This window comes from Gossypium arboreum, chromosome 2 (assembly GCF_025698485.1).
Source record: "Gossypium arboreum isolate Shixiya-1 chromosome 2, ASM2569848v2, whole genome shotgun sequence".
NCBI lineage: Eukaryota > Viridiplantae > Streptophyta > Magnoliopsida > Malvales > Malvaceae > Gossypium > Gossypium arboreum.
The window spans coordinates 102,894,845-102,907,253 of record NC_069071.1 but is presented as its reverse complement, the minus strand read 5'-3'; the positions used below and the strand labels follow the sequence as shown (position 1 = coordinate 102,907,253).

General features: G+C 35.8%; 1 protein-coding gene across 1 annotated transcript; it reads left to right on the top strand.

The window, feature by feature from the left end:
• Positions 1-521: 521 nt before the first annotated feature.
• On the top strand, positions 522-3,760 carry LOC108467224 (probable 26S proteasome non-ATPase regulatory subunit 3). Its single transcript, XM_017767809.2, has 9 exons — positions 522-664; positions 788-876; positions 1,036-1,226; positions 1,666-1,803; positions 1,870-2,006; positions 2,175-2,229; positions 2,302-2,412; positions 2,592-2,831; positions 3,030-3,760. The coding sequence occupies exons 2-9, from the start codon at positions 798-800 to the stop codon at positions 3,531-3,533; spliced, it is 1,455 nt and encodes a 484-aa protein (XP_017623298.1). The 5' UTR covers positions 522-664; positions 788-797; the 3' UTR covers positions 3,534-3,760.
• The last annotated feature ends 8,649 nt before the right edge of the window (positions 3,761-12,409 follow it).

Here is a 12,409-nt window from a genome sequence, read left to right as displayed (position 1 = left end):
ACCTGGACCCATCAACGCAGCGTCGACCCTCTTGCCTTTTCTATGTACTATTCTTGTAAGCTTTCATACTATGTTGGCAATAAACTTGGAGTAGTCATTTACAAATAAATGTGGGCTTGAGCAAAATATGAGACCCATATTTCAATTCGGGTTGCGCTTTAACAACTATGTATGGTAGTTGGACCCAAGCTAGCCCAACCTAACATGAACACTTTTAGTTAGAAGTGATACTTCAACTATTAATTGTCTCATTTACCCAAAAAATGTATGATATTCAATAATAAAAACATGACACGTATCACATTTTATTTGTTGGTATTATTTTTTTAAAATTAAAAAAACCCTTTAAGAATCAATCTTGGAGTATTGTTGAATTAATGAATAAAGCCTTAATTTTATAAAGTTATAGTTACATAGATGAACCCACAAGACAGGATCTAACAGAATAATGGGCCGTGGCCCAATATAGAGTTTATTTGGGCTCTCTAGACCTATTCTATAATGACTTCTGATTTCCATATAAACGACGTCGTTCAGTCCGGCCTTTTTCGCTTTCTTCAACTCCTCTCACAAGACCTACTGCTGAAGAAACTAAAACCTTAGTCCACTGCAGGCTCGGCTCTCGATTCCCCCAAAATCCAGCTCTTCCTTTCGTGAATCAAAGGTAATTTTTTTTTCTCGTTTCCCTTTGTGCTTTTTCAGTTTTAAGCATCTCCCTAATCAATATTTCACCTTTTTTTCCCCTTGATTTTCACGTCAAAATTCGTTTTCAATTTGCATTTTTCAGATTCTCAAAGATGACTCAAGATGTGGAGATGAAAGAGCAACCAGCTCCGTCCAATTCCGTTCCTTCCTCTTCTCCTTCCACTTTGCACCGTAAGTACAATCTATCTATGCTTCTATAACATCCAAATATCTCTAGCGCATATTTTTTTGACGTTTGGTGATAGAAATCTGATTTTCTTTTAGCGTTTTCTGGACTGGTAACTTGTGGGTTTTCACGGATTTGAATAAAATTTTCTGGGTTTCTGTTAGATTTGAAGGAAATTGCGTCTCTGATTGAGACCGGTGCTTATGACCGTGAAGCTCGCCGTATTTTGAGGGCTATACGACTTACAATGGCTTTAAGACGGAAGTTGAAGGCATCCGTGCTTTCCGTTTTCCTCAGTTTCGCTCTTACCCCTGGATCCGAGGCCTTCACTCGTCTTTCTTCTTATCTTCCTAAGGTAATCTTTTGAAGGGGACATCGTAATATTCAGTTATTGATGTGGAAGTGTTTTTCCCCCTTGTGGTGAAGTGATTGCCATTCCATCCTCTTAGATTAGACATGATGTCTTAGTTAATTAAAAGCATTGAAGTGCAACAAATGCTAAAGATAGAAAATAATTGGTTGCATCTTTGAAGTTAATTTTTGGTGATTTGCCCTTTGTTTGCACTCTGTTGTGAGGTATGATGTTATTTTCTCCGTTGTCACCTTCACCAGTGTATTAGGCTTTCTGGTTCCAAGTTCAAGGAAATGCTTTAGTCGCCAGCCTAGTTTCTCTGTCAGCCAGTCTAGTTTCTCACCTCACAGAAATAATTTTTGTTTATGAGTACAATGATTGTAAGTTAATAAGTCCTGAATTAATTGTTCTTTTAAGAACTCATGGTTTGAATTTGTTTCAGGAAGATGAGAATGAGATGGAAGTCGACACTGCAACCTCCACAGCTCAACCTCCTGCTAAGCATTCCTTGCCAGAGCTAGAAATCTACTGCTATTTGCTTGTCCTGATATTTCTGATTGATCAAAAGAAATATGATGAGGTACATTAGCAAATAATTTCATCAGGATGTTTCCTGTTTCTTGAACATGATGTTATCTTGTTTCAGGCAAAGGCATGTTCCTCTGCAAGCATTTCTCGGCTGAAGAATTTGAACAGGAGGACTCTCGATGTTCTAGCTGCTAGGCTGTACTTTTATTACTCTCTTTGCTATGAACTCACTGGTACTCTTTCTGAAATTAGGAGGTGAGCTATACTTGATTCATTCCTAACTTTTATCATATGTTGTCTTTAGCATCTTTTCTGATGTGCGTTTCCTTTTAAATAAACCTCAGCATGTTATAGTTCTTTTATTCATGATCAGAAGTACATATGACATTCTAGGTCTAATTAGGATGATCTTTAATTTGACAGTAACCTTCTAGCCCTGCACCGGATTGCAACATTGCGCCATGACGAGCTGGGTCAGGTAAATTTTCAAACATTTGAGCAATTATGTCTCTGAAAGGATCATATTTTTAAATATATCGTTCTCATGCAGGAGACTCTTCTTAACCTGCTACTTCGCAATTACCTCCATTACAATTTGTATGACCAAGCTGAGAAACTGAGATCAAAGGCACCTAGATTTGAAGCTCACTCAAACCAACAGGTAAGTCACGGTTTTTTGTTATCTTTTTGTCTTTTAACAGTAAATGTTAAAGTAACCGAGCTGTATTTTTATGGTTATTAAATGGTTACCTGGAGTTTGGCATGGCTTTTGGTTATTGTTGTAACTGTAAAAACATTATAGTTTGATTCTATTCATGAGACAATGGTTATCCTCTGCAGTTTTGCCGCTACCTTTTTTACTTGGGGAAGATTAGGACAATTCAATTGGAGTACACAGATGCCAAAGAATGTCTCCTCCAAGCTGCTAGGAAAGCTCCTGTTGCAGCCCTTGGTTTTCGGGTTCAATGCAACAAATGGGCTATCATTGTTCGATTACTGCTTGGAGAAATCCCCGAGAGGACTGTGTTTATGCAGAAAGGCATGGAGAAAGCATTGAGGCCTTACTTTGAACTGACAAATGTGAGTTTAAGTTTGTGTAGTCGTCTTACTTTATAGAGAACCAAGTTTGATATTCCAAGCATGTCTTTCCTAGAAACGAAATGGAGAGAATCATGTGCATATATGCTCACGTTATAATCATTTTGGACTCTCTTTGGTTTCAGTGGTTCCTAGATTTTACTAATGGTTCTGAGAACACAACATCTGTGTATTTTTCAGGCTGTCCGCATTGGTGATTTGGAGCTTTTCAGATCTGTTGCTGAGAAGTTCTCAACTACTTTCAGTTCAGACCGGACCCATAACTTGATTGTTAGGCTGCGGCATAATGTCATTCGGACTGGGCTACGCAACATAAGTATCTCATATTCTCGCATTGCACTGGCTGATGTTGGCAAGAAGCTTAGATTGGACTCTGTTGCCGATGCTGAGAGCATAGTAGCCAAGGCAATCAGAGATGGAGCAATCGATGCAACATTGGATCATTCAAATGGATGTATGCTGTCCAAGGAGACGGGCGACATCTACTCTACAACTGAGCCTCAAACGGCATTCAACTCTAGGATTGCTTTCTGCCTCAATATGCATAACGAGGCTGTGCGTGCACTTCGGTTCCCACCAAACTCCCACAAGGAGAAAGAAAGTGCTGAGAAGAGGAGAGAAAGACAACAACAGGAGCAAGAGCTTGCAAAGCACATTGCAGAGGAAGATGACGACGAGTTTTAGTGATTAAAATTCGAAAAGTTACTTTATCCACCATATGATGGTTTGATCAAGTTGTGCATTTTCCTTTTTAAAAGTGCCCTAGTAGAACTAGAAACGCTTTTGGTTTTATTTTCGCAATAGCTACTATTTCCATTGATAGCATTGCTTTACAGTCCTACACCATGGAGTTGCACTTTATTTGTATTTTTATTTTCCTCCCTTGATTTCAAGTTTTATTCCTTGAACAATGCAATCTCATTTGTATGCATGCCAGGCAGCCATTGAAACCTTTTGGGGGTAAAACTTCTCTAAATTGCCCGGCATCGTTAGAGAGGGGCTGAAGCTGATCCATCATCATTTGACGATATGGGTATATGGGAAAATAATTCCTTTCTTTTGCTAAACAATTTTCATGCTTTTCTATATAAGATTAGTACTAGAACTTGTCCACTTCTCTCAGAATAGTACTTATGTTTTTCTGTCCATTGGTTTGGTACTTGAGCCTAACGCCATTTAAATTTTACTGATGTGGCAGCGATGGTAAATCGCGTGCTGTAACGTGTCGCAATCTAGGAACCCCATATGACTTTTTTTTTTTCATATGCTAACATGATCCCTTTGAAAAAAAAATTAAAGATAACATTAATTAGAATTTGAAAAAATAAGAAAGAATTAAAAGCTTAGTATTGAGCTTTGAATTGTTTGGGGAAAAATCTGTCGAAGATTAAAAGCTATTAGGTGTTTTTTTTTTTTTTGTTGAAGATCAAAAGCTAGATAATAGTTATTAACAATCTCATATTTAACATTAATTCTTCATCTGAGAAATCGTTTCGATTCAATTTGTTTGAAAGAAAACCCTCAATTTGTTTGAAACCTTCCACAAATTCAAATACCCTTTCGATTACCCACCCATTTGTCTGGAAAAAACCCTTGTTTCATCATCGACTAGTCATCCCTTTCAATAGTATTCGAATCAAGGTTGTTATATTTCGACCATCGATTATAGGTATTTCACTCTATTTTTGTGGGTTATTTTTCATTGTCGAATTAAGATTGCCATATTTTTAGCATACAAAGCTTTTTTTCATTTTCGATGGGATTTTGTTTTTATGTTTTTTAAAAAATTAAACCCTTTTGTTTGGACTCATTCTCACAAATTGATTGTTTTTGTATGTATTATATCTAACTTCCAATTTTTAATTCGTATTATATATGACTTATTTTTTGTTTTTGTTGGCATTCGTGAGCGACGGGGATTTTCTTCAAGCATTTAAGAGATTGAGGGTGAAAGGTATGTCTGTTATGTATGTTTCTTTACTGTTTATGTATGTATGTTATGTTTTTAAACTGTTATGTATATTATGTATGTATGTTATGTAGTGTTATACATGTATGTTATGTTTACTGTTATTTTGTATATTTGTATTTATGTTATGTACTATTATGTATATTATGCATGTTATGTTTATCGTTATGTTTGTATATTTGTATGTATGTTATGTTAGGTACTATTATGTATATTATGTATGTATATTTGTATGTTTGTTATGTGTTAAATTACTTGTTGTGTTTGTATATTATGTATGTCATGTTTAATGTATGTATATTATGTGGTATATTATTGTTGTGTATGATTGTTTACTAATGTTTATGTATGTATGTATGTATATATGTATGTTATGTTTAGCATTGTTCAAAATTTGTATGTATATCATGTATGTATGTTACAGTTTATATTATGCATTTACAGTTTGCTATAATGTATTGGGATAAATGTGTGGTGCATGTGCATTTTGGTGGAACTTTTGTTACAAACCCATGTGCATCCTATGTTGGAGGGGAAGTGTTGCAATGGAATTTGACCCTGATTTTTTGTGTTATTACACATTGTGTGAGATGGTAGTGTAAGCTGGGTATAAAGTTGTGAGAAATTTTTGTATATTGTGAGGTTGGACTAGATTTTAGTAAGGGACTATGTGTTTGCTATGATAATTCATCATTCATAGCAATGATTAACCATATTAGACAAAGAGAGTCTATACATGTATATGTTAAACACAAGGTAGACACACCTAATGTTGTTGATGATACCATGTTGTTGCCTAACAATAGGGAAAATGATGTAAATAGTGGTGTTGGGGCTAGGGAACAAAATTGTAATGAAGAATTAAATTGTAATGAGAGAGTTAATGGTGAGGCTAGGGAAACATTTACAAGGTTAGGTGGAGAATCTAATGTGGGACTAGACTTTAGTGTGACTAGTGATCCATGTAGTAAGGGTGGGGAAAGTACTGAAAGCATTGTGACCAGTGATACAAACAGCTTATTGGGCAGTGAAGGGGTTTTAGGGTCAAAATCTGAGGATGAAGATGAAGAGGTGGGAAATATAAAGGCTTGGTGTAGAAAAAATAAAGGGAAAAAAATAGAAAGAATAAGCAAAGGTAGGGGAAAGTAGTGAAAGGGGAGAGAAAAATGGTGAGGTTTCATCAGATGGGGGAACTAAATATGTTGATTCATCATATCTAGGGTCTTATGGAAGTGATTCAGATGGTGAGGTAGTTTTTAGGAGAAACAAACATGAATATTTCAATCTTAATAACCCAACACCACATTTGGAGCTTGCTATGGTGTTTAGGGGACCAAAGGAATTTAAGACTGCATTAGCAAAGTATGCAATAAAAAAAAGGTTTGATATTGTGTATCTTAGGAATGAGAAGGGTAAGAATAGGGCTAAATGTAGGGTAGATAGATGTACATTTAGAATATATGCTTGTGTAGATAATAGTGATGGGTGTTACAAGATAAAAACTTTCATAGAAACCCACGAGTGTCCTATTACTTTTAAGAACAAAATGGCATATTACAAGTTTGTTGAGTAGCATTTCTTAAGTAAGATTAGACTGATTCCAAAGCTAAAGTTAAATGAGATGCATAAACTAGCCAAAGAAGAGTTGAAAGTTGAGCTGAGCAAGGGTACATGCCGCAGAGCTAGGAAATAAGCACTGGAGGAAAAAAATGAAAGGATTTGCTATGAGTTTAACAGACTATTGGACTATGCAAATGCATTTAGAAAGGCAGTGTAACATCCTTATCTCGTATCCGTCGCCGGAATAAGGTTATAGAACATTACTGGAACTTTCAAAACATTTACAAATAACTCACATTAATTATTATTCATTTACCGAAATTATTCATAATGTCCCTTAAATGGACCTTCGAGGCCCAATTTGAGTATTATAATCGAATCGGGACTTAATCGAAAACTCCAAGAATTTTTCGCAAAATTTCAAAATTTTCCAAGTTACAGGGCTTACACGCCCGTGTGGTCCAAGGGACACGCCCGTGTGACTTTAGGACACCGTGCTGCAAGCTGTGTTTGACCCCGTGTAACTCTCTAACTTGTGCCACACGGCTAGTCACATGCCCATGTGAGTAGACCATGTGATCAATTTAATTTTCAAAAATTAGGTGCAGGGTTCACACGACCAAAATACACGTCCGTGTTATAGGCCGTGTAACACACATGGCTGAGACACACCCCCGTGTCTCTGCCCATGTGCTCAATTCTGAGCATTCTGTTTCTCAAATTTAAGATGCAGGGGACGCACGGCCTAACCACACGCCCATGTATTAGGCCGTGTGTCACACACGGTCTAGACACATGCACATGTGTCTGCCCGTGTGGACAAAATAAAGTCATTTCTAGTTTTATTTCTCACCCAAAATTTTACCAATATCCTACACCAAAACTTACATCCAAATACCAAACAATCCAAGCATTATAGTAAGACCAATTCAAGCATCTAACATAGTATATCATTATATGGATACCTCAATCAAACCATAATATATGTGTTCATGATAATACCATAAGATTACCTTAATAAATATCCCAAAATATAAATCATTACTAGTCATTTCAAATAGCTAGATTACAAACAACATTTATATGCCAACATTTGGCTAAGTTACCTATACATGCCATTATATCAAAATGAGGTTACTATTTATACCAAAACAAGCTTGTGGATAATGTGATGATGCTCCAACTGTTCACCAACCTTCGCGAGCTTCTGAGAACTATAAAATAAGAAAAGTAAACCTAGTAAGCATATTATGCATAGTAAGTTCGTATAACTGGAATTAAACTTGTAACATCTTAAAATAGGACCTAAATGGAACAGTGGTTACGAAACCATAAATCCAAGGTAGAAAATTTTATTTTATTATCATTTTAAGGTCTATGGCATGATTGCATGATTCTGTGAAAATTTTGTTTAGAAATTTTATCGATAGAGGGTCCAATTTGATATTTAGGACTAAATTGCAAAAGTTGTAAAATGTGTGTTCTAGTTCACAAAGGTACTAAGTACTTGTGAGTAATGGGTTTTTAAAGTGAGGTCCTTGGATAGTAATTCTACCATTATACTTGTTTGGACAAAAATACCTAAAGGAAGATAAAACACCATAGTTTTTAATTTAGGGCATTTTGGTCATTTAGTTATTAAAATGAATTAAAAAAAAAATTAAAAGCCAATTTTTGTCCATCTTCAACCCATTGGCCTAATTTCACATGAGGAAGACATAGCTAGGGTTTTTCAAGCTTCCAAGCTCGATTGTAAGTCCATTTTAGCCCCGTTTTTAATGTTCTTTACGTTTTTAGAGTCCCGGTAACTTGATTAAGCTTATTCTAGCAATAATTTAACCTAGGGTTTATATTTGGAAAAATACCCATAGGTGAAATGTGTTTATTTTTTATGTTTTATGGTAGAATATGAAGCTTGAAATTGTGTTAAACAACTTTTGCTAAGCGATTTTACGTGAAAACGAGTAAAACGACATAATCGGTAAAAATACCTAATGTTCATAAGTACATGTTAGAGTGAGAATTTGATGTTTCCATAGAAGGGAAAAATGATCAGCATGTCATAAAACATAAGAAAATAGGATGAAGTTTAATTTCCGACCTTGGGGAAAAAGTGTAAATATGCAAAAGTTAAAGGGCAAAAGTGTAATATTGCCAAAGTTTAAGTCAATGACTGTTTTAATAAATGTGAGTATTAAATAAGCTAAATTTGTTATTATAGATCTAGAAGAATGAAATCTAGAGTTAGACCGGGGAAAGAAAAAGATAGTGGACTAAATCGATATAGTTGATCGTATTTTGTTTCGAGGTAAGTTTGCGGTAAATAAATGCAATATTATATTATTTTATGTTAATGTTGTTAATTTCCAGCATGTGTATATTTATTTTATGAAATTATTCAAAGAAGACTCAAGCATGAATTGACGGAGAAGTAATTTCAGAAAGTCCCGGTTGAACCTTAGGAATGTGTAGGATACAAATATTATGGCATTAGGGTTTAAGGATACCATGTAAGACCATGCCAAGGCATGGCAATTGGTAAGGTTTCTAAGGCAAGGATATAATGTAAGACCATGTCAAAACATGACATTAATAAGTTTCTATAAGGCAAAGGTCCCATGTAAGACCACGCCAAGGCAAGGCATTAGTGAGTTCATAAGGTAAGGATACCATGTAAGACCTTGTCGAGACATGGCAATGGTAAGTTTCAAAAATATATCACGTAAGACCATGACAAGTCATGGCAATGGTAAGGTACTCGTGTATCCTTAGTATTCCAAGTGGTTCAACGGGAAAATTTAAAGAGAATATCAAGGTAAGGTAAGGTAAGACGAGCTATACTAAAAAGGGTAAGACGAGTTCATGCTAAAAGAGCAAAGGTAAGTATATAATGTTCATGTATGCTTAATAAGGAAAATGGTAAGTAAAATGTATTAATAAATTTGATTAAGTAAGTAAGTATTTAAGTAAGTGAGTAAGTGAAGAAGTTTAAAATATGTCTATGGCAATTAATGAAGTTGCATTAAGTAGTATCATGCCAAGTAGTAAGATAATTCTTATGAATGTTGTTATTTATTTGCATCCAAACTTACTAAGCTTAATGCTTACCCCCTTTATTTTCCTTATTTTTATAGTTTTGTCAAGCTAACTTGGGGATCGTAAAGTACGTCGGAGGTCCGGGCACACTATCACAAGGATTATTTTGGTATAGCTAGACGTTTCATTTTGAGTATGGCATGTATAGCATCGTAGCCATTTTGTGTGTACGATCTTATGATATGGCTAATGAATGGTATTTAAATGTTTGATAATGATTAGCTATTGGAATGGCTAATCAAGGACATGTTTGGTGTTATGTATGCCTAAATGCTAGTTATTCCATAGAAATCATGAAAAAGGTGAAATTAGCTTTAAAATAGTATCGGATAGCAATAATGACGTGAATTTGAAAAATAAATAAAAATAGTAGAAATGGACTTAGATAGTGAATGAGATATAGAATTAAATCTTATTGAGTCTATTTTCATATGAAAGAAACAGAGTAAATAAAGGATTTGTCTTTTATTAGATATTTAAATTTTGGTGAGACAGGGTCAGAGTGATTTCTGAATCCCTTGTTTTGAATTTAGAAATTCACTAAAAATTGTAAAAAAATAATTAGGAGTTATAAGTTATATGTATAGATTCCTTATTGAGTATACGTTTGAGAGAAATAAACCAAATGTTTATTTGAAATCTGTATAGGGAAAAGATTAATTCGTAGTGAATAGAGGTCAGAGCGGCTGAACACTGAAACTGGGAAAACTTTAATTAATAAACTGTACTAATTGGCTAGACCAAAACTTCTGTAAAAGAATTTGTAAGAATATATATGAGTCTCGTTTCAGGGAAAATTCACGAATTTGAATTTTGAGTTTCGTAACTCGAGTTATGATTTATTTAGTGACTATAACGCAGATGGACATTTTATTTATAAAAGATGAAATAAATTGTTTTGATTTGTTTAAGTGATTGAAAAATTTTTATTGATTCCGATTTGTTCCCGAACCGATTCAATTTCATGTTTTAGGGTCTCGAGGACCCTTTTTAGGGACATATTGAATGAATGAAACTAAATTAATTTAGAAAGGAAATTTTTATGCCCCGAATTAGTAAGCTAAGTCCGGTAACGCCTCGTGCTCGACTCCAGCGACAGTCTCGGATAAGGGATGTTACATTTATTGGTATCAGAGTAAAGGTTTAGTCAGTTCTCGAAATATTTAGTATGAGTAAGGGTCTAGCTATACATGCCATACTTATATGTTGATAGTGTGACGACTCCTGACGATTTTAAAATGTTTTATTTTATAGTTATGGATCCTGAACAAGCTGGTGCAGATGATGTAGAGAGTAATGCGCTGGCTCCCGCAAAAGGGACGGTGCCACTAGATACTAGTGAAAGGCTCGTTATAGTTATTCAGGGAGGAGGGGCTCAAGAAGCCTTCTTCCAAGCTATGAATGAATGGTTTGCCGAGTTCATTCATACGAATCCAGCTGTTAGACCTCCACCCCCTCATGATCCTCAGACCACCCATGTAGCTCCCCCAGTCACAGGTACGGTTATAAGAGAAAAGCCACCAGTTGATAAAATCAGAAAACAATGAGTCGAAGAGTTTCGAGCTACAAAATATGATGATGCAAAAAGGAAGAATTTTGGCTCGAGAATACTATCAGAGTCTTTGATGAGTTATCCTGCACACCTGAGGAATGTATGAAATGTGTTGTATCACTTCTTAGAGATTCGGCCTACCATTGGTGGAAGGCACTTGTATCAGTTGTACCGAAAGAGAGAGTCACTTGGGATTTCTTTCAGGAGGAATTCCGTAAAAAGTACATCAGTCAGAGATTTGTTGACCAGAAAATAAAAGAGTTTCTAGGGTTGAAATAGGGCAATATGACAGTGACTGAATATGAGCGCGAGTTTGTTAGACTCAGAAATTATGCTCGAGAGTGTGTATCTACAGAGGCTATTATGTGCAAAAAGATTTGAGGATGGGCTTAATGATGATATCCGATTGTCGATTGATGTCCTAGAAATAAAAGAGTTTGTTGTCCTAGTTGAGAGAGCCTGTAAGGCAGAGGAGCTGTTAAAAAGAAAGGGCAAAGTTGAAATTAAGACACAAGACACGAAGAAAAGACTAATGAGCAAGTCATTTCAGTCTACATCCAAGAGGCCTAGAGAGTTTTCCACTAGATCTAATTTTTCAGCTGGATATTCTAGCCGAAATGGAGGCAGAAGATTTATGAGTCTGAAAGCTCAAACCACTTCGATTGCAAGTGTTGGCAGTGTTCAGCCTGATAGACCAGAGTGTCCCCGATGTGGTCGACGTCACCCAGGTTAGTGTCGAGCAACTGAGACAGGTTGTTTCCGATGTGGTGCACCAGACCATTTTATTCGGGAGTGTGCCGAGATGATTAAAAGAGAAGCAATACCGACTGTAAGATCAGGCAACGCTTCTGTAAGAGGCAGACCACTAAGAAATTCGGGAGCTGGGGCAAGTAATAGAGGTGTATCTAAAGATTCAATAGTGAGGCCAGATGTTAGAGCACCTGCGAGGACCTATGCTATCCGTGCTCGCGAAGAGGCATCCTCCCCCGATATGATTACGGGTACATTTTCTCTCCATGATATTAGAGTTATTGCTTTAATTGATCCGGGTTTGACCCATTCATATATTTGTATGAAATTGATGCCTAGTATGAGTCTGCCTATAGAATCTACAGAATTTGTGATTAAAGTATCGAATTCATTATGCAAGCATGTATTAGTAGATAAAATATGTAGAAATTGCCCTTTGATGATTAGAGGTCACTGTTTCCCGACCGATCTAATGCTATTGCCGTTTGATGAATTTGATGTGATTCTTGGTATGGATTGGTTGACTACACATGATGTGATAGTGAATTGTGGAAAGAAATTCATTGAGTTGAAATGTGAAAATGGTGAAATTCTTCAAGTTAATTCAGAAGAGTCAGATAGTTCATTTGCCAT

Coding starts and splice junctions, on each gene's coding strand:
- LOC108467224 (XM_017767809.2), top strand. CDS start 798: ATGACTCAAGATGTGGAGATGAAAGAGCAACCAGCTCCGTCCAATTCC. Junction 1,227..1,665: donor TTTCTTCTTATCTTCCTAAG/GTAATCTTTTGA, acceptor AATTTGTTTCAG/GAAGATGAGAATGAGATGGA. Junction 2,413..2,591: donor AAGCTCACTCAAACCAACAG/GTAAGTCACGGT, acceptor TATCCTCTGCAG/TTTTGCCGCTACCTTTTTTA.